Source organism: Bactrocera neohumeralis, chromosome 6, assembly GCF_024586455.1.
Source record: "Bactrocera neohumeralis isolate Rockhampton chromosome 6, APGP_CSIRO_Bneo_wtdbg2-racon-allhic-juicebox.fasta_v2, whole genome shotgun sequence".
In the NCBI taxonomy this organism is placed as follows: Eukaryota; Metazoa; Arthropoda; class Insecta; order Diptera; family Tephritidae; genus Bactrocera; species Bactrocera neohumeralis.
In genome coordinates, this window is record NC_065923.1 from 3,597,861 (window position 1) to 3,624,076 (window position 26,216).

General features: G+C 34.6%; 1 protein-coding gene across 5 annotated transcripts in view; it reads right to left on the reverse strand.

Annotated features, from left to right (window-relative positions):
* The window catches only part of LOC126762212 (uncharacterized), a 186,186-nt gene that overhangs the window by 142,995 nt on the left and 16,975 nt on the right, over nucleotides 1-26,216 (reverse strand). For 4 of the 5 annotated variants that reach the window (XM_050478783.1, XM_050478781.1, XM_050478782.1 and 1 more), the window contains 2 exons: nucleotides 10,021-11,523; nucleotides 9,625-9,831 (listed from right to left, as the gene is read on the reverse strand). In XM_050478783.1, coding sequence (XP_050334740.1) covers nucleotides 9,625-9,831; nucleotides 10,021-11,523 — 1,710 coding nt within the window. Of the gene's footprint in view, nucleotides 1-9,624; nucleotides 9,832-10,020; nucleotides 11,524-15,035; nucleotides 15,126-26,216 lie in introns of those variants that run through there. The other variant, XM_050478785.1, reaches the window with a different exon arrangement.

The window sequence follows — 26,216 nt, forward strand, 5'->3', positions numbered from 1 at the left end:
GCCATTAACCGTTTTTGTTTTCTTTGAACGATATTCGATTCACTATTCCCCTTTGTGATTGTTGTTGTGTTTCTGTTTCGCTAATTGCTCGATAATGGCGACTGCTGTCAACTATTAGCTGCGGCTGTTTAGCGGTTAATGAGGAAGCCGCTGTCATTTGCATTCAATTTTACAAACACTCACTCATACACACAGGCACGCATATAGCGCCCGGTGAATTTTGGAGGCTGGCTTTGAGGCCAAAACATGGTCAGTGACTTCTGAGTAATCTTGAAAGGCTTTCAGAATAATCCAGGTGATGTGGCCACCTTGCGCTTTTGTAAAAAAATTATATTATGTAGAACATATATTTTGAGCTTAAGGCTTTGGTTAGTCTACGATTTAAGAAATCGAATTTTTATTTTAGCTTAGAGTATAACAAAGGATCCCAATGACTTTACGTCAATTGGCAGAATAGTAAAAAAATTCTTGTTCAATCAGCTGAAGAACGGAAACATACGCATGTCAAGAGCCAGTCTTAAATGGCTGCCAATCCCTTATTTTATTTTCTCAATCGCCAGAAATTCCTTAAATAATCTCCGTTTGTTCGTCGAGGTGATCTTTACAAAAAATGTATCACCATTTTTGTTTCGCAAAAATTCAATATAAACATTTTAATACACTGAAATAAAAATTCCTTTAATTTCTTTTTTTCTCAGTTTGCATGGCAGCTATATGAATAGTGGTTCGATCTGAGCAATATTTTTATAGATTATAGATATACTTTACTAACTTTCGTGAAGACATCTTGTTAAATAAAAAAATGTTTCTATACAAGAACTTTATTTAGATTGTTTAGTTAATGATTTATTGGTCCGATATCGGCAGTTCCCACGAATGAGAAGCTTCTTGAGGAGAAAATGACGTGTGACGTTAGATCGGCGTCACTAAAACTTAGTCCCTCAGTTTCGCGTATGTACAAACGGACAGACGTACATCGACTGAGCTTGTCACGTTGATCATTTTTGAATACATTTTGGAGAGTCTTCAACGTTTCTTCTTACGTGTTACAAACTTAATAAAGTGAAGTTTCTCATAACACCAAACACCCACCGTCGCAGTGTTTTTATGCAGCTGAGCCATCCATCCATAGGGGTGAAATAAAAAGGAGTGCTTTAACTTAGAGTCAGAAGCTGCAACTCAGAACCAAATTTCTATTGAACTAATAAATGCGTGATAATGTCAGCCAAGAGTGAATGAATGATAATTAACCCATTTCCATGCTGAGATCGCTTTACGCACTTTTCTTAAAAAAAACTGTCTCAAAACACCAAATAAGGATTTAAATTGCACACAATTTTCATGACAAATTTTATTAAGTCTTTTCCTTTTATCAGAGATAATTGGAACGAAGTCTTACCAAAATATTGTTCATGTCCACTCATTGGAACGTATCCGGTTGCCGTAACTGCTTTTGTATGAAAATAATAATGAAAACGTTGTATGCATGAAATTTCTCCAGTTATGTTAAATGTCCCTAATGGAGACTTTCATTGTATGCTCTTTTCAGGCTATGATTAATATATTGTATCGTTTTTGTCCTACCCCTTTCTACTTACTTATGTTAAATGATGTTACGATATTTGGCATTTGAAGAAAATTTATACTTATTCTAAACAAAAACGTATAGTCAACATGCTTAAAATATAATAAAAATATTTTAAAAATTCAATTTCAATTCAGGGAAACGAGTGGTATATTTTATTGGTGACAAATACAAAAAAATTGCTCTTTTTTAAAGAGATAACAGTACTTGAATAATATTTTTATTTTCTACTTTATCACAAAGCACAAACGACGTCGTTTGAATGATTTTAAACAGTCAATTTAAAAACTTTATGAAGTGAGTTATATTTCCGCAATAAAATGTAAAGTTACCACATTTTCGTCACATAAAAGTTAATTTCTTTTAAGCTTTTAAAAATGTTTTTTATAAACAATAAGACAACTCTGAAGATAATGGAAGAAAGACGCTACAAACAGCCTGCAATTAAATTTTTTCAAGTTATTGCTTTATATTTATAATATAGGAAATAATTGCCGAAATTTTCCAAAAATTTTAAAAATTGACTGTTATATTAGTCAGATTTGAACTCACTTCCCCAATCACATGCATTTAAGCGGAGCTCATTTTCTTAACTTTTCTTTAATATTTTTTTCAATTTGAGGAAAATATTCGGCTGTCATACTTGATTGTTTGCATTTATAATAAAGTGCTTTAAATGTATTATTTTTTGCCTTTGTGCCACAGTTGTGGCCGAAATTACATGACAAAATGCAAATGGCTACATTTCTCAACACATTTCCACGACAGGCATTTTCTACATGCAATCATATACATACATAACTGCACGTGTGTTTGTGCATGCTGATGCGAGTCTATCTATCGTTTGATTGATCACATTCACTGGAAATTCGATTCGATTGTTGTAGACATTTAATAGGTCGTTAAACTTCTCAAAGTGCGCGCTTACATGTGTGTGTGTGTTGGGTTGAAGAAAAGCAAAGCGAAAGGCGTGCAAACAAGTAGTTACAAAGTGAGAAAAAAGGAAAGTAAAAAGTTTTCTAGTGAAAAGAACCTATGGCGCAACAAACACACACACACTTGCATTATAAACCTATATAAGTGAGTATGTCTCTTTATTATGTATTTTTCGAAGAATATTTTAGAATTGGCAAGTAATAACAATTGCAATATAAGTTAAATAATGAGTATTAGGGTGAGTCGGATTCTGAGAAAATATTTTACTTTGTGATATTTATAGTTCACAAAGTTCCAAATATTTATGTTGTTTAAGAATGCCTATTTAGGAAATACGTTTCCAATCCTCATTTAAGCAGATTTATTTCGCACATTAATTCAATATTAACATCCCAAAGTAATGAAGAATTATTAGCAATTTTGATTACCAAAGAGCACAACTAAAGTGACCAATCTAAAAAAAGTGATTTTTGAGACCATTTCGAAAGAAAAATATTACATGAAATAATAAAAAATTTTGAGATTTTTTGAAAAAAGTTAATAACCTAAAGTTTACAACATTATTCCTGAATTAATACAAAAAAATGCAATTTAACAAAATTTGGACAAAAACAAATATAAAATTTTACTCAAAATTAGGTAAAAAACTACAGTAAATTTAGAAAGTGTAGTTTTGAGAAGATTTAAAGAAAAAATTGACCGGCTACACTTTTATAGGCTGGAACTCAAAAAACATTTGATATTTTAACTATGCAAAAACAAAAAACACATTTTTTCAAAATTTCGCACTAAAATCGGAATTCTGTAATAATCACAAAAATCTCTCAATTGAAAACGAACAGGTCTAATCAGCGTTACATTTCGTTTTTTAGATAAGTGTATATGCTTAAATGAAAATTAATAGTTCGATAACAAATATTAAATTCTCTATAACATAGTCCAAAAACATTATTACCAATAAAAATTTCAAAATAGTTACGAAATTTACGTAAAATAAATTTACTTTTAACTTTTTCGTGTGTGATTTGCTTACAAAATATAAAAAACGATAATCGATTAATATCTATGATGACCTCTATTCGGTATATTCAAAATAGCAAACAAGTGTTGTTTTTGGTGTTGCGAACTGCTAACTATCTAGGTGACAAATTTGAGACAATATTTTGTGACTAGTCTAGTCTAGTAACTTGAATAGTAACTTGTCACAAATTGAGACTTTACTTCAAAATGTCTCAAATAGCGACTAGAGACTGCTTACAGAATTGCACAATAAGAATGACTTTTAAAAGTGCGCACATGCATTAATGAAACCAGAAAGCTGCCCATACAAAACAAGATAAAAATGTCAATATTTAATATACAAATAGCTCGCTTATCATGGATCTAAGCGTAAAGATTAGCTACAGATCTAAGCAAAAGCTTTTTTTCAATGTGTTTTCCTGTATAAACTATCAAAAAGTTTTAAAAAGTAGTCATGTAATAAAACTTTGTTCAATAATGCTATTTTTATTACAATCTTAGTTTTTTAGGACTTGTCTATTTATCTTTTTGTGTTTGATGAATTTATTCTTACGCCAATACTGTATTGGCATAAGTTAACTGTGCTGGCTCAATAGTTTAGACTTATGCTTTTCTTAAATTACTTTGGTTAATTTATTATTATTATTAATTATATATATATATTATTAATTATGTATAGTATATTAAGTTTGTCACAAAGTGTATAACACCCAGAAGGAAGCATCGGAGACCCTATAAAGTATATATGTATAAAGTATATAAATGATCAGTATGTTGAGCTGAGTCGATTTAGCCATGTCCGTCTGTCCGTCTGTATATATACGAACTAGTACCCTCAGTTTTTAAGATATCGTTTTGAAAATTTGCAAACTTCATTTTCTCATCAAGAAGCTGCTCATTTGTCGGAACTGCCGATATGACACCACCATAACATCTAGCTGCCATATAAACTGAACGATCGGAATCAAGTTCTTGTATGGAAAACTTTTGCATTTGACAAGATATATTCACAAAATTTGGTATATATTATTTTCTAAGACAACAATGTAATCTCCGAAGAAATTGTTCAGATCGGTTAACTATAGCATATAGCTGCTATACAAACTGAACGATCGGAATCAAGTTCTTGTATGGAAAACTTTCACATTTGACGGGGTATCTTCACGAAATTTGGTATGAGTTATTGTTCGTAGAAATAATGCAATATAGAAGGAAATTGTTCAGATCGGCTCACTATAGCATATAGCCGCCATACAAACCGAACGATCGGAATCAAGGGCTTGTATGGAAAACTTTTGCATTTGATGGGTTACTGTTTAAGGTAATAATACAATCTCCGAAAAAATTGTTCAAATCGGATTACTATAGCTTCCATACAAACTGAACACATAGTTACTAAAAGAAATGCACCTGTGAAGGGTATATTAGCTTCGGTGAAGCCGAAGTTAACGTTTTTTCTTGTTGTTATTATCTTTACTATTATTATTGGTATTAAAATTGTTTCTTATTATTTATTTTTTATTTTCATTTAAATTTTGTATTTAAATGTTGTTAATATTTTTTTTCTTATTTTAAGATTTTCTTATTTATTTAATTTTATGATTTCATAAATTTATTTAAATATATTTATTTAAATTTCACTTTATTTTATCTAAAACTCTTAAAATGTATATTTAATTCTTTTGTTTTGTACAAAATTTATTTATAATTTTTTATTGTTTGTTAGTTCTTCCAATCTTTATTATACTTATTTGTTTTATTTTCAATTTTACTTTCACTTCCCTATATCTCATTAAAGTTTTTGTTTTTTATCCGGATTCTAGATATATATATTTTTTTGATTTCATGTTATTTGTTTATTTTTTAATATTTGCATTATTACTGTGTTCTTTTTTTTATTTTTTTTATTTAATTTTCATTAATAATTCATAATGTTTATTATTATTTTTATTTTATTTTATTTCGGCTTAATAAAATAAGTTAATAATTTAGTTCTGTCATTTATTTCATTATATTATACTTTCATGTAATTTATGTAATAAAAATTAATATCAATGAGATTTCACAAATTTTCAACTATTTTAATTTTTTTCATATTTCCATATAATTATTATTTTTTAGGATTATTGTGCGTTAATTAATTTATTTTATATTTTCTTAATTTAATTATATTTAATTCAATAATTTAAACTTATTTAGTTTTAATTTTGTTTTCAGCTAATTAAGCGACATAATCTGCCTTTCTGGTTTAGCTAACAGTTTGTTATTCTCGCTCTATTTTTTATTATTAATATATATTTTTTTGTTTTGTTTTAAAATTTCAATTATTCTTAAAGTTAATTCTGGAACTTTTTTAGTTTATGAAATTATTACAAAAATGACATTATAGTTTTTAACAGTCTTCAATAGTTTATTTACCTTTTTTAATATCACTGCTTGCTTTCGGCAAATATCAGCAAAGTTAATTAAAACATCACCAAGCTCAACATTTTCACACAAATACGTAGAGCGACACTACAGCCAATGACACCGTATTTTTTGCTTTTAAATCTTACCGCAAAGTAATACAATTTTCACAGCAAGCATTTCACTTTTTCCAAAAAGTATTCAAATAATTTTTCATAAAAAAATTTTTCGTTTTTGTAATCGTTTTTATTTTTTTCTTCTTTCAATTTTTTAATTTATTTCTATTTGCGTTAATTTTCAAATTTTATGATATGCAAAGAAAAAATATTTGTTTCAAAAAATGTATGCACATTTCACAAATTAAAAAATTTCTGGTTTGTAAAATTTCTCAAAATATATAAATTTCCACTTAGTACATTTAAACGCGCAAAGTTCGCAAATAACTTTCGTTTTTATTTTGTGAGTAATTCAACTGCACGCAAGGCACTTAAGTTCACATAATCTTTAAGCACAAAAGTTAAGTTTCAACACGCTTTAGACGCAAAAAGTTTTTTTTTTAATATCTAATAATTCGCATATAAAATTTTATAATTTTTTTGTAAAAAATGGTATTTAAATTTCGTACAACACACTTATGGAAGATCAGTAAACACTTTCAGTAAACTTTTTATAAAAATATATGTATGTATAGACTATTTAAAACACGTCTTCCAAGCAAACTGTTTCAATGTACACTGTTGCATTGACAAAACACCGAGTATAATTCATACAAGTGTCTGTATGTTTGTGTGAAGGCACTTTAATTCACATATCTAACAAAATAATCTTTGAGGCACTCTATGTTACAGATATGTTTGTATGTTTGCACGCCTGATGCTTTGCTTTGCTGCAGCAGCTTCATTACAAGGCACTAGCACTACTCGACGAGACGAGAAAACTGAAAATGTTTCCAATTCGTCCGGTAAACGCGTCCACGACCGTCGCTAGTTGGCATTCGATTGCCGCAACACCGAGTGACACAAACTGCAGCAACCAAGTACTGCCGAAAAGCAACAGCAACAGCTACGCTAACAGCAGCAACAGCTACGGCAAGAGCAGCGCAGTCGCTGAGCGACAGCGAGTTGGCCGGCCAAACAGTTAGCAGACCTAGTAGCGAGCAGCAGAGTTGGCAGTCGGCAGCCAGAAGTCAACAGCGAGCAGCATACGCCGGCATCTCGTGCCACAAACGTGCACTCAGGTTTTATTTGCTCCACTACTGTGCGTGTATGTGTATATGCATGTGAGCACGCGGCAATAGTGGCAGTGGAACAGTGTTGTTCAAGCTTGGAGTTTATCCCCTTTCATAATGGAGGTAAATTTTTGGGACAAAAGTGATTTAATCTCACACTTTTTACACAAATATAATAGATGTTCACATAATTATTTTGAATAAATAAACAAAATAATAATTACAATATGATGAAAGAAAGATATCTATATTTCACCGCTACGGCAACCCTACTTCACTTTTGTTTATTTACAATCCAAGCTGCAATCACATATAGCACCTACACATGCACACGAGCATAACTCGCTCATGAATGCAGAGCATTTCCATTGAGCGACTTGCACTCACTGTTAGCTCGCTGTTAACGGTTGCTGTTAGACTTAACATTTGTTTTAGTTTTTTCGACCAGTTGACTTTCAATATGTATAAAGCGTTTTCGACCAGTTGCTTGCATGCTATGCAGCATTCTTGTTGTTGTAGTTGCTGTTAGCAGCCGGATTTGTGTATTTAGCTGCGCTTGAGTGAGTGTGCCTTCGTATTGAGTAGACAGAATTAATGAATGGTGCGGTCAAATAATTATGGGCATGGCGCGTTAACTTCGGTAGAAGTCGTAAGTCTGTATGTGTCTGTATTTATAGTATATGTGTAACGCTTTGGTTCGGGTTACCGTGGTTGTCTACTTGTTAATGATTGTTAATCATATCATTTAGCATTAAAGCGTGCAAATTGGGGAGGCGAAGATTGAGAGAATTAATGAATGAAAAGAAATAGATATTTAAATTTAAACATACATATAAATGTATATAAAAAATAAAGGAATTAATTCGAAAATTTTTAATATTGTTTACGCTTTGGGCCTTCTTTGAGAAACATTATTTCGTTAAAAAGTTGCGTAGGAAATAAGCTCTTTTAAATAAACGAAATAGTTGATCGATATTTATCATACCCGCGCTATAGTAAGCTGCATGTCGATATATGCGTTATAAACACATCAACTTATTGGGAAAATGATGAACAGCGGAATGAATCAATAGACTCATAAATCAATTTCCACTTCAATCATATTTAGAAGTAGTATTAATAATTCATCCAAATTGGCATCGACCCCAAATTACTCACTTTTCCAAAAAATTTAAAATTACGGATGTCCCAAATTTGTAGAACTATACTATGGTGGTATATGTTTTGTAATAACGACATTTTGTGGGCGTGACAATGGTTGGAGTTTTCCCTTTGTAATATGAACCACTCGAGCTCAAGTACCAGTGAGGGCGATTTGTCAAAGACCGGAACAAATAATAATCAGTAGGAACTAGAAAGTGGGTGAGTCAAAGTTTCCCAACCGCTTTTCCTCAATATTTTTCAACCGATCTCGCAGAGCGAGCGCAATTTGATGAGGTGTTGTCGGTATCGTACGCCATTAATGGTTTCACCCTTTGTAGAAGCTCATAAAAGAGCAAGTCCTTTTAATCTCACCCATCTTTGCCGTTGATTTGGCTGCTAGGAACCAATCTTGACCCAGAAATACTTCCAATTCCTTATCTTCAAACTTTTTTGTCCGCTCTGGATGTTTTTCATCTTTCAAGCCAAAACCCCCATTATTAAATTGTGTAAACCATTTTCGGAACATTCACTCAGCTAGAACATGTTCAACATAATCTTTCACCAAAATACGATGACTTTCGGCTCAGATTTCCTTCATATTAAATGAAGAGCAAGTAAGAACATTCGTAAGTTCGACATATTTGAGCAAATAATTCAGTTATGCTATTTCTTGGCAAACTGGACGAATACAGGCATAAATCCAATATGAGTACATACTACTGTTAGCTAAAGCAGTAAGACTAGAGAGGATAGTTAACCAATAACATGTTTGTGGAACAAAGGCATTTTATAGAAGGTATTTACTTTTTGATTTAATTTTTGTTTGATAAAAGTATTTGGTTTGTTTCTTATTTTACAAAATTTTCTTATTCTCCTTGATTTAATTGAAGTTATGACAATTATTTCAACGTCTCAAAACTTTTTACTTTCAATAGATTTTCAGTAATTTCTATATCACAATGCTTCTAAAAGTTTATTAAAACGTCATACATATGTATATTTAAATACAATTAAATAAAATATTGTTCTGTAAGTACTCGAAATAACACGATTTCAATATAAAGCACAACTCTTCGAGTATATTACAGTCCATAAAATGCTTGCATGTAGCAATTACTGTCTATTTTGGCAAGATTACCCAATCACAACAGCTGTTATGTCAATTATTTCACGCTGGCGTTGCGCATAGGTCAAGAATCTTCAAGCACATACATACATACATATATGTATGTACATACATATATGTATAGAAGATTTCCATTTGTTTGCATGTATTGAAGAAAAAGTAATCACAGGCAATACTCACCACACCGACGGCATGCCGTTGCCGCAGCTCAGCAGCAATTTCGGCAAATTTGCATAGGAATTCCATTTCGAACGACTGCAGGCAGCCGAGATAGGAGCAGACGAGCAAATCGCGTGCTTGGCGAATTAGAATCGAGCGTGTGCACGCCGTATAGACAGGATAAATGGCGGCGAGGTGTTTGTCAATCAGCGCAGCGGTGCCCGAGTCCTACACGAACAGCGAAAAAGGGAAAGAAAGCAAAGCAAATTATTAACAAAAGCAGACTTACGGTAATGAGCAGACAATTGTGTGGAAAATGTATGTAACATTTCTTTAAGAAAAGTGTTAAAGTGCAACAAAAGGTTCGTAAGTGCAATGGGCGGTCGGTTCAGTCAGGTAAATGGTGGTGTTGCTTACCATATGTATAGCGCAAGCCAATTGTTCCTCCTTGACAAGTGGCGGACAGCTGCTGCTGATACTCATGAGCGACTGTTGTTGTTGTAGCAATTTTACTCTGGCAACATCAGCGGCAACGGTTGAGTACTTCAGCATGCCACTTTGTGTTTGTTGTTGCATCTGTCTAGTCTCTTGTTCGACAGTTAAATCAGCCGAGTCATCAACTTCGACTTCAACTTCAGCGGCCGCCAAAGCGAGGGTGTCGCGCTTATGCTCGGCAGAGGTCAACGGTGTCGTTTGCTGCTGTTGTTGTTGTTGGTCAGCACTGACATTCGAACTGCCGCTGTCCATCAACACTGACGATGACGGCAAACTAAAGTCAATATCATCGTAAGCCAACACCGATTGCTCGCTTGTTAAGTGCGCTTCTTCGTCTGGCCCCAGCGACGCCTCCTCTCCCGACGTGTGCTCTCCCTGCATGGCCAACGCAGTTGGTGTTAATAGCGTGTGCGTTGCTACGTCGCCCTGTCGCTCGGTTGTGGCAATTAATGTAGTGGTGCACGCCTTATTCTCAACTTCCTCATACGCCCCCTCTGCCTCTGCCTCCGCCTCTTCCTCCTTCTTTTCTTCGAGAGCGGCGAATTGCTGGGTGCTTCGGCTGCGCGCTGCATTCGACACCTCAACGCCAATCGATTCTTGGCATTTTTCATCTTGCACATACATTTTGGTGGCTGTTGTTTCTGTCGTTGTTGTTGCTGCTGTGGAATTCGTTGCATTTGCGACCGCCTGTTGATGCTGACCTGTCAGCCGATCTCTGCACCGCTTCAAATATGTGCGCACGCGCGATTTGCTGCGCTGCACCGGCTTCTCTGTTGTCGTCGCCGTTGTTGTAGTTGTTGCAATTGCATTAATATTCAAATCGATATCGACTTGGCAACACCGTTCGTTGTCATTGACCAAACAGCAGCAATTTTCTTGTTGTTTCTCCACCAACTCCGCATCGCGACCACCATCCTCCTCCCCGGAATACCAAATCTCCTCGGCGTCGTCTTCCTCTTGCGCAATTGGTGCAGTGGCACCCGTACTTCGTACCTCGGCCATTATGTTGGCCTCATTTGTTGCTTTTGTTGCCGCGTTTGCCACATTGCCACAGTTCCAGCTGTTTAGGCCGGCTTCATGGCTTTCATCAGCTGTGTTGGTGCGACTTTTAGTGGCCTCCGCCACAGTTGCTGTTTCTGTAATCGTTGCTGCTGTGGTTGTTGTTGCTGTAATCGCTTTTGTGTCATTCACCGGCATAACCAGCACCTCCGCCAAGTGTTCTTCGGCGTTGCCGTTTACATTGTTGCAATTGTGTTTGCAATTATTTGTAGTGTTTGTTGTTGTTGTTGTTGTTAATATTGCAACGCTATGCTCTTCACCCTCAGGTGGCCTACTTGTACTATTGCCACGTATATTGCCACTTTGACCGTTATTTTCATTGTTGCTTGTGCTGTTGACGTTGTTGTTGCTGGGCTGTGGATTCGCCTGAGGCGGCAAAAAGAGAAGATAAAAAGGAGAACTTAGTAAAAGGTTTGTGTGAATAGATGAGCGTGTTTATATGTACATATTTTGTAAATTTCTTTATAATTAGTTGTTGATATATTGTTGTTGTTGTATATAAGCAATAACATCGAATTATATTCTGTTAATAAAAACTTCGATAAAATAGTTGGTAAAATTTCTGTTGGACAGTTCGAATACCGAAAGTACTCAGAACTTATTTATCATAGAGTTCAAATATATAGGATTTTGAAAACCATCGTTCCGGAAAACTTTATAATACCCGAAAGTAGTGTTCACTAGATCTCCAAGCAACAGAAAACTCAGAAACTCAAAGAGAGAAACCGAAAGAGAGAGAGTTAGGAACTTTTAGCGCTTGCAAGTACCAAGTAGGGATAAGAATATCGCTATATTAACCAGTCCAGCATACATTATAGGATAATATTCAACCGATTAGACCACGTCTAGCAAACAGTGAAAAAAATATAGCGGCCGTTTGAGAGTGTACACGAAGACCGTGGAGAGTCGATCCGGCGCCCTTCGCAGCAACTTTGACTGACGTATGGATCGACTTACCTCTCTTAAATCTTAAATTGAAGGCGTACAAAATTCAGCTTGTGCATCGCTCTATGGGCTCTTGAATGATGAGGCCCATTTTTGGTTCAAAATTGGTAAACAACCAAAACTGCCGCATTTGGGACGAAAAGTAACTTGAAGAGATTTAAAAGCTGCTATTCCATCCAGAAAAAACAACGGTTCGGTGTGATTTGTGAGCCAGTGGAAACGTATTTCTTCAAAAATGATGCTGATGAAAACGTAACCGTCAATAGCGACTGTTATCGCGCCATGATCCAGATGATAACGGTCATCGTGATGCCTGAAATTGAAGCTCATGATCTCGGCAGCATTAGGTTTCAACAAAACGACGCCACTTCCAACACATCGCATCAATTGTCAGTGATCAGATATCTCCACGTTTTAGGTCTGTCGATTGGACACCACGGTCGTGGGATACCGTTAGATTTTTTTCTGTTTGGATATGAAAAGCTTAAAATGTATACGGACATCCCGCTTCGATTCAGGCATAGGACATCGCGCGTGTCATTCGCCAGTTACCAGTCGAAATACTCGAACGAGTCACCGACAATTGGACTCAACGAATGGACCATCTGAGATCTAGCCACGGCCATCATTTCAATAAGATAATCTTATAAAAATAAATGTCTAAGAATGTTCTTTGGAATGACAATAATCATCCCCCTTTAAAATTGAATTTTCTGTGTTTTTCTTTAAAAAAAAAAAGTAAGAACCTCGAAATGGATCACCCTTCATTAGTATTTAACAATTCTTGGGTTTACTACTCAGTGTGTACATAGCCTAATTATTGGTCTCAGACGCACCACAGCGTTCGTTGTCTTAAACTTTGCCTACTTCAGGTTGCAAATAGCGTTGGTTCAAGACTTAAAGGAAGTTTCAGGATCTTTGTTATGCAAATTTATTGTTGTCGGTTAAATAACCAAAGTGATCACTTGGAGTCCTGAAAATAATAATTTTTAAATTCATGATTTTGTGATTCTGTTTAATTAAAGAAAGTATAGCACAATGTAAACAATACCTTGGTGAAAAATTATCTTTTCCCATATCTTTTACTTTACGTCACTATGGTCTCAATGTAAAAGCTCTACAAAACTTCCTACTTCCTTTGTCTGCATACTATTTTTGTCCATATTTTTAATATTTTCTTTGATGATGCTAGAGATATCTGAAGTAGTCTCTAAATTTTCGATCAGAAGCATACTTGTATTTAAGACACAGGTATACGAGACTATATATATATCGTTTTTGTTACACTTTACTATTGTTTAAATGAGTTAAGCATCCACCCACTTTACCCGGAAAAAACTGGCCCATCTTAAAAAAGCAGAGCAATTCACCACAGTTCGCAACCCATTACCAATACAACTCACCCCACCAGTACCCACTCAACAAAAAGGATGGGCAACGGGAAGGCAGATCCATTCGTTCTAAGCACTTCGTTACATACAATTCGTCAAATATACTGCGAACATCAACTCTCCGCTAACAACACCCGTCCCGCGCGCGACAGTAAGCTTTTCGGCTCCTGCGATCTGGCGCGCTATCGATATATGTACGCATGTTTAAGTTGGTTACCCAAATAACTTAAACATTTAATCTTAATAAAATAACATTTGTAAAAATATTAAAATTTTTTAATAAATTACATTATTATACCACAGCAAAACCATTAAAAAGAAAAATAGAGATGCATACATAAATACGTATCTACTGGTTACGAAATTATTCAACTATAAAATCAAAGAGCTTTACACAGCAAAAGATGGTAATTTCCAGCAAAACACTTTTTAATTTTCCCATTTCCCTGAAAGCATTTTCCAACGTTCGTGTGCTTATTTTCACATGCTATCGTGTGACGAATAAATGTAAATTTAAACATTTTGCTATTTACAGTTAAGTCAACAATGCCATGACTTATTATCAATATCTGATTAAACCATGTAAGTCTGCGTGTGTGTGTGTGGAAATCAGAACTATAGTAATTATGCGTGTTTGTAGCTGTGTGTGGCCAAGCAAATGAGGACAAACATCGATCGCATAAAAAGGGCTTGGTGAATTGGGGGCAGAAAAAAGAACAGACATAGTGTGGCAAGTGGTTAGATGTACATAAGTTAGTACATAATACGCCACAACAGACAGTGTAATGGCATGCGAGCGGGTTTAGGAAATTTCAGAATACGAGCAAGCGTGGAGCATTTAGTTGGCAGAGTGAAGTCTCGGAAATAGAATTTTTTATTGCAACAAATTTATAAACAGATTGCGTGTTAGCGCTGAATGCAAAATGCAGAATATCTTTGAATAATGCAAGTCATTTTGAGTTTCCATTGCTTTTTATTTTATTTTTTATATTTTTATTACGGCTCTTAGCGCGTTTGCTTACTAGGGATATTGTGGGAAGTATTCATTTTGTATTGGAAAGTGCAAAATATTGTGGCATGCAGCCGAAACTCAAGTTGACATAGGTCAAGTGAAGCATTCAGTTCTATAAAAATAAAAAAAATTTTGCTCAGAACTTCAGTTGGTTGACTAAAAGCTAAGGGGTAAGGTGATTGTAATAGTAGGAGTATTGATTTCAGTTTTCGCAATAGAAGCATTTCCAATAAAGATGGAACCCCGATTACATATATAAATTTGTAGACAATTCAAAATTAACGAAGTTGGTGTTCATTTCAGTTTCATTTACTTTCCCACCGTACATTATTTCCTTTATATTATCCAAAAATATACTTTTTTCCACAAAAATATTTTCATTCACACTGTTTGGATTTATAATAGTTACATACAACTAAATTAGTTTTTGCACATGTGTGCATATAACTGTGCATACTGCAACCGCTTATAGCCCTTTACGGCCAGACGCTTCTACACACATAAAAGTAGCAGCTGTCTAGGCGCCTCACCTTTTTTCGCAGAAAATGCATGCCGAACTACACAACAACACAACAGCAGACAGCTCACTTCAATTTCATGCACAATTTAACTAAATTTATTATTGACAATTTTTGCGAAAATCACAGCACTTTTTTAAAACATTTTTCCTTGGATAATTTTCACTGATTCTCCATTTCTATTTGCATAAAATTTCAATTTTCAAATTTCATGCACATTTTCACTTAACTTTTCACTTTCGTTTTCTTATTTCACTTCCACGGTTTTCCGCTTCACGCAAAATTCGCGTATCTTCGCGTCGGTTGCGTTTTGTTTACTGTCGCGCTTCTGCTTCGTACAAGGTTAGTTTCGTCTTAGCGGCAAACATCGGCCGTAGTAGCGCATTTTGGGAGTGACGCTGTCGGCGGTAGAAATTACTCATCCCTTTTGGTTGGTAGCGCCCAGCCCATAAAGTTGGTTGACGTGTCTCGAAACCAAAGTGGCGCTAAAGTGTTGTAAGTGGCTCTGCCGCTGGCAAATGGGTGGTCAGGCGGCAATCCAACCGGGTGGGCCAGTGAACCAAGCGGCCATCGTTCCATTGTGCTGTATGCAAAATGTAAGTTTGTTTGTTGGTTTGGATTTCCTTGGTAACGCTAGTGCGAGTCCAATTTGTTTGCGTGCAAAGGCTTTTACTTAATCGCAAAAAAGCTTCAAATTAGTGTTTTCGGTTATCTTTTCAGACATACACCCTACAGCGGGCAGATATATTACATAAACTAACTCTCATACTTAAATAAGTCACACACTACGGATACGTTCAGACTATATTTTATGCAATTAGTACAGTGCTCTTCTTCATTTCTGTACATAAGTTAAATTCTTCTTTTACGATCTATATTCCTTTGAACATTTTTTTGAGTGCCGAAACTGCTGCCAGAGTTCCCATGGTTTGGGTTTTGCAAAAACAGTGCACAATTTCGCCCTCTCTCTCTCCATTTATCTCCCTCTCATAGCTATTTACTGATCTCCCATCAGGCTCAATCGAATGTTGCTCACATTTAGGCGATTTCAACACAATTTTTTTGGAAATAAATATTGGCTAGTACTTCTCACATGGTTAATGAATTTCCCTTCTTTGGCATAATCTTCCAATTATAATATAGTATTCTTGTTTATCTCACAGAATTTTTTTCCTAATTTTCATTTCATAAATGACTTTTCAAACCATATAATAATATTATAAGATATTTATGACTGGTCTGCTTTGGAAGATTCCAGAACCTATTGTATTGAATTATTTCAAGTAAAATGGAAAGTATAGAAAAATCTGGTTGGAATTTTAAGCTCAACAATACAATACGATATCTACAAGAATATACAAGATAATCAATAGAGCAGATTCTTATCTATGAAACTCCTAATCCTTCTTCTTTTCTAAACTTTCATTAGTATGTTCAAAAATTTTGAAGACTATCTCCACACATGGATCTGAGATTTCTAAATTCATATGAATCGACTGCAACAAAGCTACAATACCCTTCACTGGTGCATTCATCATAGCATAAAAGGGCATAAAGAGATATTTTTCTTGTTGCTGTATCTCAGATATATGCTATGCTATATAAATACGACCTGAAATATGTACTCGGAGATCATAGCATTGCCTTTGACACTAATCTGTAACCAATTTCATGAAAATATCTTACCTATTACAAAAGTTTCCGTACAAGATTCTGAATTTGATGGTTCAGTTTATACATATTATTAGCCATACGCTATGATAATCCGATCCGAAAAATGAGCAGCTTTTTGGAGAAAAAATCACGTGTGCAAATTTTCATATCGACATAGCTCGACGCGCTAATTATTTATATATGTACTTTATTGGGTCTCTGACGTCTTCTTTTTAGTGTTACAAATTTCGTGGCAAACTTAATACACCGTGTTCAGGGTATAAAAAGATAAAAGCAAATCTTTCTATTAGTTAGCTTCTAAGCACTTCATAATAATAAATCTGTTAGGAAAAGCTCACCATAGAGGGCACTCAACAAATAGCATGCGCGTTTTCGAAAGCTTTCAGGTGTCAACCGAAAAGCTTTTATGTGAATTTAAGTATAAACCAAATAAAAAGAACGAAAAATAACAGTTACATTATAAACTAAGTTGGTTTATCTGTTTGCATGTATGTTTTTGGCCACTTTGATTTCCATTGCTCTTGTTCTTTGTGGCACAATCAGAAGTGGAAAATTAATGGTCACAGAAAATAATATGAATATGAAACTAATTGTAAAGTAATTTCAGCTAATGGTTTGCGACAACTCAGTTTATGTTTATTAATACTCCGAAAAGGACTGATTTTCGACTAGTTCAGCCCATAAAATCACGGCACACGGCGTCTTGGAGTTTTGAGGAATTTCTTATTGCATTGTAAATATGAACGTTTGTTTGTATATATATGTAAAGATACGGTTACAAATGTGCTACATGCGGTTAATTATGTGCCTCGCCATCACCGGTGGCGAGGTTGGGCAGCGAGACAGTGTCATTAATTCACAAATTATGACACATACGCATGCAATTAACCGAACGCCAAAGCGTTTTGCAACGCACCTCTTATCTCGGGACAATCGACAATCGCTAACCTAAAAACAACAACAACAGTAATAAATGCTTGAGCAACTTTGATGTCTTCCGCCTATTTAAGTATCCATTTCATTTTGGTTGACCAAATTTTTGTTCGTGCTCAGAGTGTTCCTTTTCGTTTTTAGGTTATTTATTTAACACAGGACACGCAAGCCTTATAAACACATCACACGCCACCTGAACACAAGTAAAAATACAGTTTTTTTTTGCGAAGAGCTGAGACAACATGAAATGTCATAAAGAAAACTCACTTGTTCCAATTTTAATCCGCCTCAAAGACACGCACATTTATTTACATATATATTGTTTATATTTATACATATGTATGTCTGAATGTGGTCCACTCAGGTAGCAAGTCCGTGAAACTTGGAAATTGGCTACGAAAATGCTAAAGAGTTTATACAAATTAACTAAGTGATAGCGTCAACTGAGAAATACATTTCTCTAGGATAATATAAACTCGCTTACGTATTTTTAGGTATAGTTTGTCGATTAATGTAATAGAAACTTATGGAGCCTGAAGTAAGAAAACACTGAACACATAGTTGGCTGAATCCGCCAGACATGAGCCTAAAATCGAAAACCATTCATTACAGCCAATTACCAACACAAAATGGTTACGCCGGAGCCGTGAATTGGACTTTCATATTTTCAGTCCCATACTACGGATAAAGAACTTATACATACATTTTGGTGCCAATTGGGGATCGTTAAAGATTTTTAATGACTCAAATCTCCTTAACTATACTTAAATCACAAAACTATCGAGAGTATTTGGCGCAGACATAGTATAAGTTTAACGCATCTACTATTACTCATTGCTTAAGAACCACCCTAACATATGACCACCCGCAGAGAGGGAACTGCTTTGTTCAGTAATAAGACAAATTATTTTGAAGAAAAAAAATATATTACTTATGAAGTAATTTACTCGTTTCCTTTTCGTACATCCGTTGTAATTTGTACTCCCTTTACAGGCAATTCAAATTTTGCTTTAAATATTTCAGTTTTTAAGTTATGACACTATTAAATTGAAGTAATTCCAATATGAGATGAACAAAATACAAATACATATATGACTACTTCATTTGAAAAATCAAAATCTTCTAAGGTGAACCAAAGTGTTTGAGACTTCTTAATAAAATCAAAAGATATTAACAGGTGGCATTTGACAGGTTAAATAGATACAAAATTAAATCGTAAACCGAGTAAACTACTTCGGTTTCACAATATGGGTAATAATAATGTCTGCTTACCAATCATGAAAAATGTCAGAAACTTTACTGCAATCGTCAATAACCCTTAGCAAGGTCAAAAACCATGAGGCTCTTTAACCTTACAAAAGCTTGTTAATATCGCTTAATATAAGCAATAAGGTCATTGACCTATATGATTGGATGTTGACCTCGTTAAATGTAAAGATTTAGGTCATTGCCCAGAAGGATGGGTTCTTGACCTCGCTAAATGTAAACAGAGAGGTCATTACCCTCATCATAGGTAATGTAAACAAAAAATATTTTGACCTCAGGATGGATTACTTGGTTCGCAAAATGGCCGTGATCCTCACGAAAGGTTGTTGATTTTGGAAAGGTCAAAACTACTTATTATGTTTTGATTTAGCATTTGAGCAAATCTAATAGTATACTCGTTTTAAGTTATTAAACTGACTAATGGTTTTTGAGGAAATTGTTCCGAAATGATAAAATATTATTGAAGTATTTTCCAAAAAATGTTTAACTTATTTTACCTTCTCACAATATGTGAGGTTGTTAAAGTAGTAATTTACACCCAAAGCTTCCGGTAAATAAAAACAGTTGCTATTGCAATAAAACATTAAAACAGTCAAAAAATAAAATTTCTAGTAAAATAACATAACCGAAATGATTATTAAAATGCCGTTCGTGCTGATTACAATCGGCAGGTGATTAGTCAGATTGAGGCTATGTGAGAACGAGAGTCACACGAATAGAAACCGATAGTAATTTTTCAGTTCAAATCCTTATAAAATATTTTAAAAAGTTAGGAGGGTTTCAAAGGTACAAAAAAGGTATTTTTACAATATGTTTTTAATATAAATAATCAAATATTTAAAAAATATAATACGACATTTTAAAATTACATATTTCAACAATGTCTCCAAAAATTGTGATATAACAATATTGAAAATTCAGCCCTTGAGACCTCATCTCCCCGTGTGTCTCACAAAAAAGTTCTTTTGGCTTGGACAGCATAACTTATTATTGGTTAATTTAAAATTAAAAAACCAAACATATTCCATTAGTACATAAATAAATCTCGTTTTTAAACTGAAGGAAATAAAACAAAATTCAAATTTTCATTTTTTCTCTGACTTTGAACAAAAAATCTAATTTTTCGGTAAAATTTTCGGCATTTTTGGTTAAAGAAATCCTGAAAAAAAACACTGTTATAATGGTTAAAAAAATTGGTTAAAAGAAAAAAATTGATAATGAAAAAAATCTGTGGCATTTAATCGTTTTCTTCCTTCAATAACCACATAATGTTATTTTATCTGTAATCTGTACTAATTTAATGTTAGAATAGAAGAGAGAATAGATAATGCCAAATTCCATAAAATCTTAAGTCATCCTATTTCAAGGCGAGCTGCCGAATCGGATTCTAATTTCTAGTATATGTTCCTAAATAGATATATTTGACAAGATCAGTGCTTATAAAGCAAAATTTCTGATATATACATTGTACATATGTACATATCTATATGTAGATCCAGCATACCGAAATGACTAATCTCTAGTTCAAACGCTTCGTTATCAATTTGCCTCTTTAAGATTAAACATTTGAAAGACTAATAATTGCAGCAACAATTTTATTGGACCATTAAAAATGTAAAAAGCAAATTGAACAAATTTACCACTCGTCGGAAATCGAGTTTTTTTTGCTTTTCTCTCACTCTCACTCTCGCTTTAAAAGCGGCGAGTAACAAAAGCCACAAATATTAATTGTCAAAGCGATCGATCGTAATTGCGATTGCGGCTCATAAAACATTTCACCACTAAACACTATCACTATCACTTGTGGCAGAAATGGCAAATGGCCATACTTACATACGAACATACACATGTGGCAATAAATAGCAAAGTGGCTAATAATCGACACGCCAGCGTAGTAAGCATGCAACGCTACAAAAATATGGATGATCATAAAAGGAACTAAAGTTGATGATCGGAATCCCGAAACCAAACATGGTGCATGCAACTTTGATTTATATGCAGATATTTAGAGGTATATTACCACAATTGAGAACTTAGTTAAATACAAGTATACTTACATTATTCCGAAATTCTACGGGATTTAAATTTTGAAGCTCGAAAATGCGTAATTTTCAATATAATTCGGGTTCCACGCGCAAACAATAAAAAGTATTTTGTCGACGGATAATTATAAAAATGATAAATCTACACATACGAATTAAGCATACCACAAACATCAACTAGCACTGATCGGGATCCCGATTTTTTATATTTATGTCGAAATGTACAGAAAATTATTTACAATACCGCTTTTCTCAAAATATTGAGGGACTTAAATTTTTAATTAATAAATCATCCATTATATTTACAATATTTTTATATGTAGTACCTACATATCAAAAATTATGACCGAAATCCCGAATTCTGAGATTCATTAAAATTTTTTCGAAAAATGACCCCACTTGTATTTCAAATTTAAATTATTATAATAAATCTGAAATCCCGTTGCAATCCAAAATTATTCGGGATTGATATTATGAAATCCCGAAATTTCGGGGTTTGCAAACTAATACGGGACTTAATGGCTGAACGAGCATTAATAAATATTTGTATACATATTAATATACAGCTGTTGCAACATCGCATGCCACTTGAATATACTGCTAGTTTTATGTGGCACGTATGGAGTCATATTACAATATTGCCATGCCGATAATAACAATCACGAAAAGTAAAAGATGCTATATTTCATGGGCAAGTGTTAAATTGTCGAAATTAATTGCATGCTGCGGTACCTGGCGGCCGGCAACTAGCAACTGGCGGTTGGCAGCGATCGAACGGGGCGGTTTTGAGTGAGGCAGTGGTGGCGGCGGCGATCACAGAAGCCATATTGAGCGGCAGAGGCAGCAGCTGCAGTGGCAAGAGCATTTAACGGTACTCATAAGTTAAATGTTGCAGCATTAGATGTGAGGCATATACATAATTGCCATGTTGCATGTGGCATGTGGAATGTGGCGATGGGAACGAAAATGAAATGCAAAGCATTTTAAATGTGCAACACATCGGCTGTTTGTGTGTGTGTGTTACATATGGCTACAAGTGCACTGCCACGACACACACTCAATTTATGAAGACTGTTTAGCAGTGTTGCATTTGTTGTGGCAATTATAGTATGCTGGTGCGCAATTTGCATGCAGCTCATTCTGCGCAAAGCGCTCTGCCCCTCAAATTCAGTTTATCTTTTAATTATGTACATATGTATAACATAATAATCATAATCGCATGTGCGTCTCCGTTTGTGAAGTGTGGCAAAGGTGGCGGAAAACCCCAGCAGGCGCGGAAGCGCTCCACTCACGCAGGCAGCGAGCTTTATTGCAATGTGGCAAGTGCTGCGTGGCATGAGTTTACTCGCAGTGGCGCATAAATTTCTCATTATTTTATTACCGTTAGTTATTCGCGTTATTCGCCATGCTTGACTCACTTGTCTTCATTAATTTCATTGAGATTCGAAGTTGCTGAGAAACTTTTTGCTTTGACGTAGTAAAATTACTCGTCTGTTGCAATTTAAATTGGAAATTTCGTATAAAATTGCTGGAAAAGAGTTGCACGCATGACACGGCCACTTTCCATGGGAAGCGCAATAAATGAATGAAAAACTTCCCAAGTGTTAAAAAGAGATCGCTTTCGAGACTGCAACAAACATACGCTAGTTGCTGACCTTTCCAGTTGTTGTGTTGAGTCAATAAATGGGTTTCTCATGAAATATTTGCGTAAAAATAATAGAGTTGAAGCATTACACTTGTATGTCTTAAGGGATATACATTTTCGAAAAAAAACATACATACAATTTTTCACCAGTTATTAGCTGGAACGATTTATGTTTACGTTTGTCCGGAAAGTAAGAGGTCGATTTAAAAAAATTTGTTGAACCAGTCCTTACAATTCTTTCAAAATAGGCTCCCTCTGCGTCGATGCAGCGCTGCCAACGCGATTTCTAAATAATTGAAGGCGTCACGGAAGACATTTTCCGAAATAACCTTGAGAGCCGAGCTGAATGCTGCTTGGATCCTCTCAGTCGTCTCAAACCGCTTGCCTTTCATCGGTCTTATCAGGCAAGGCCACATCTGGGATGTAGGGCGGCTGTGGAAGCGTTGAGATGCCAGGCTTGTTAGGTAGCTGCTCAAAATAACGGCAGTGTGAAACGGCAGTGTGAACCGGGGCGTTGTCGTGGTGCAACTTCCAATCAGCTGCGATGTTTTGACGGACCGGATTGACCTTTCGTTTTAGTATCTTGAGGACTTCTACGTAAAACTTGGCGTTGACGGTTTGTCGAGGAGGAACAAACTCATGGTGAACGATGCCTTTGATGTCAAAAAGACAATGAGCATCGTTTTCACTTTGGATTTGCTCATTCATCACCGACCTATTCCCAGCCCTCCAAAAAGGCCTGATGCGGTCGCGTACCTCTGCTCTAACGAAAGCTGCATTTTCGGTTTGCATCACTAACAGAAACACATCTCACGAAAATGTTTGTCTGACTCGATCATTTTCTGCGTACGAATGAAGTCCAATCTAAAAAAATTTATTAAACCACATAAGAATATTTCAAATTTGAAAAGTTTTTAAATGGAGAGAAATTCACTATTGCCTAAACGTTTGGAAGCAGACAGAGATAGGGATTATATAAAATGTTAAGGCTTTTTAGCTTTAGATTGGTGAAAGTCTCTCTCTGAGATGTTCGATTCAAAAACATTTTTCAGACCCGAAGATTCGTTGATTTGTAACACATTTAATCTCATCCTAAGTCCAATAGTAATAATAATGAACGCATTACTAGCAGTACACCCCGAACAACTTCCATGACGCAGAAAATTATTGTAGGTGAAAGTGCAGCTCATGAGATATTCGAAGGAAAAGATAAGTTGCCGTCCGAATGGACCCAAAGTTATTAGTACATTTTATCCACTTTCTATCGTCGGCGCCCACCTTCAAGACGGAATTCGCTAGCAAAACCAAAATTTCCATTTACTTGACCCCCTCTGAGTTGCTGTGAGGCATTTCCTTAAATTATACTAAATTGGAAAATACAGAATATAAGTAAAATGACTCACACAAGTGCCACATGCATGTGTGATCAAGTTTGTGAATTGTGAAAGCCTCTTTTTAGAAGCTTAATCGCTTTTTTTCTCTCTCTCTCTCTCTTCTTGTGAATCACGTCTCTTAGAAATGACTGCTCACTACACAGATTCCATGATCAGTGCTAATTAGCCAGCGAGTGCAAATATACACACTTATTAGCTGGCCTCTAATTGCACTTGCACTTGGGTATTTACTTAGGTACGTGCTCTTTGAAGTGATTGACTGATTCAAGTACATGTGACCATACTGTACCTGCAGTTCTAGTTTGGCACGTTCTTTTCAACCCTTGAATGGCTAACATAGCCGATTTGATTGAACTTGGCATCTGATCTTTCAGTTATGGTGTCTAAAATATTTTTTCTCTAAAAACAATTCTTGAATGTTATACTGACTCCAATGATATAGGCTCATTAAATAAAAAAAACAAAAAAATTACAAAAAAGAGTGGTAAACATTTATAAAATGCGATAATATTCTATTGATAGAACTTTTTAATTAATTTTGAAATCGAATCTCTGCATCAGAATAGTAAATTTCAGATAAAAATTTGACCCATCAATATTTTTGCCGCCTAATTAACTCCCTCCAAGACTAAATTTCGGTAGTTGTAAGTGCTCTTAAAAAGTCAAACAGAGGTTAGACAAGAGACTCGATGAAAGTAAATTTCAGTCTTAATTGTAATTCATCACTCGCTATAATTCTTGCGTACAGTTGCCTTATATACCAGAAGAAAATGGACATATAAACTAATTATGTGTGAGAGGGAAATCATGGAGTGTGGTTTTGTAATGGGTCATTATTGAAAACTCATTTTTAAAAAACACATTTTTTGAAAAGCTCATTTGAAAAATTAGAAAATTTGTGTCATTTCCATGAAAGAAAATTTAGCGTAAATATCGAAGATCAAAACGTTCATACTTTATTCTCAATCAAAGCATACAAGGGTTAACTACATTCTCAAAGAAACACACTTGTTTGTTAATTATGCTATTTGCACTTATAATATGGGTTTAAATATATACATAGATATGAACTTGTATGTATATGCATACTATGAAAAAGTGTGACTATATATACATGAACTCCAAAAGTTCAGATACATAGTATTTTCGCCAATAAAATCTGAATAATAGAAACACAAAATATTTTCCTTCCTTCATATTCAATATTTACTTGATGACAATTGTTTTCAAATTTTTATTACTTTTCTTATTAAAAAAACTTTAGGTACCAACATGATCACCTTTCCCAGTCACTGTATTTCAGCGCACAATAATCAATAACAAAATGAGTTGCAAAGCTAACATTCACTTAAGCGCGGCGAGTGATGATGAAACAAGGGAAATAAGCACATAACTAACTACATCTTTTATATAAGCAAAAGTACAGTCTACATATACATTTGTATAATACATTTATGAATGTATTTAGCGTTAGTGTTTATTAATAGAGACAAATCAGAGTTAACACCAACCATAAAATCTGAAAAAACAATACGACCGAACATCAAAATGCAATAAATTCGTACATTTTGCATAAGAAGTGTTTGTTCAGTGCGAGGCAAGTAATGCAACATGCTTATGTGCTTGTTGGAATTTTGAATACAGGGTGCCTCAAAAATTATTAATCTTTTAATTAAAAAGAAGTGATTTGAAAACCTTTTTTAGCAGGAAAATCAAATACCAATTTCAAACTCTCACCTCTCACAGCAAGTTACATCTGGAGGCTGATAAAGGAATCGAATTTACAAATCATAAATGGACGGATAAATGATAAGCTCTTAAGATGAATTTATTCAATAAAATAGTATTTGTAAATCAGTTTAACTCTTTCATCAGTCAAATTTTTCTTGAGAAACGATAACTCTTTAAAGAGTTACCTGAGAGAGAGAGAATATTTCGCTTCAACACCTAACTTTTTGATGAAGAAATCGACTAACCTTTCATATAACGCCTCTATTGCAACCTACTTTTTGAGTTATAACTGTCCACAGAATAACGTGACAGTCGAAAAATTCCTTCGTTAGAATGATACACCAGCGTTCTTTCCGTATTAGTTCGAAAATTGGATTATAAAATACTTTTAGTTGAAATCTCAAATATCATAAACTATTTTACAGATATTAAACAAGTTTAATATGTTCCACTCTCATAGCACCGAATTTATAAAATTTTTAATTGTGCAGATATCGACCAACTAAAG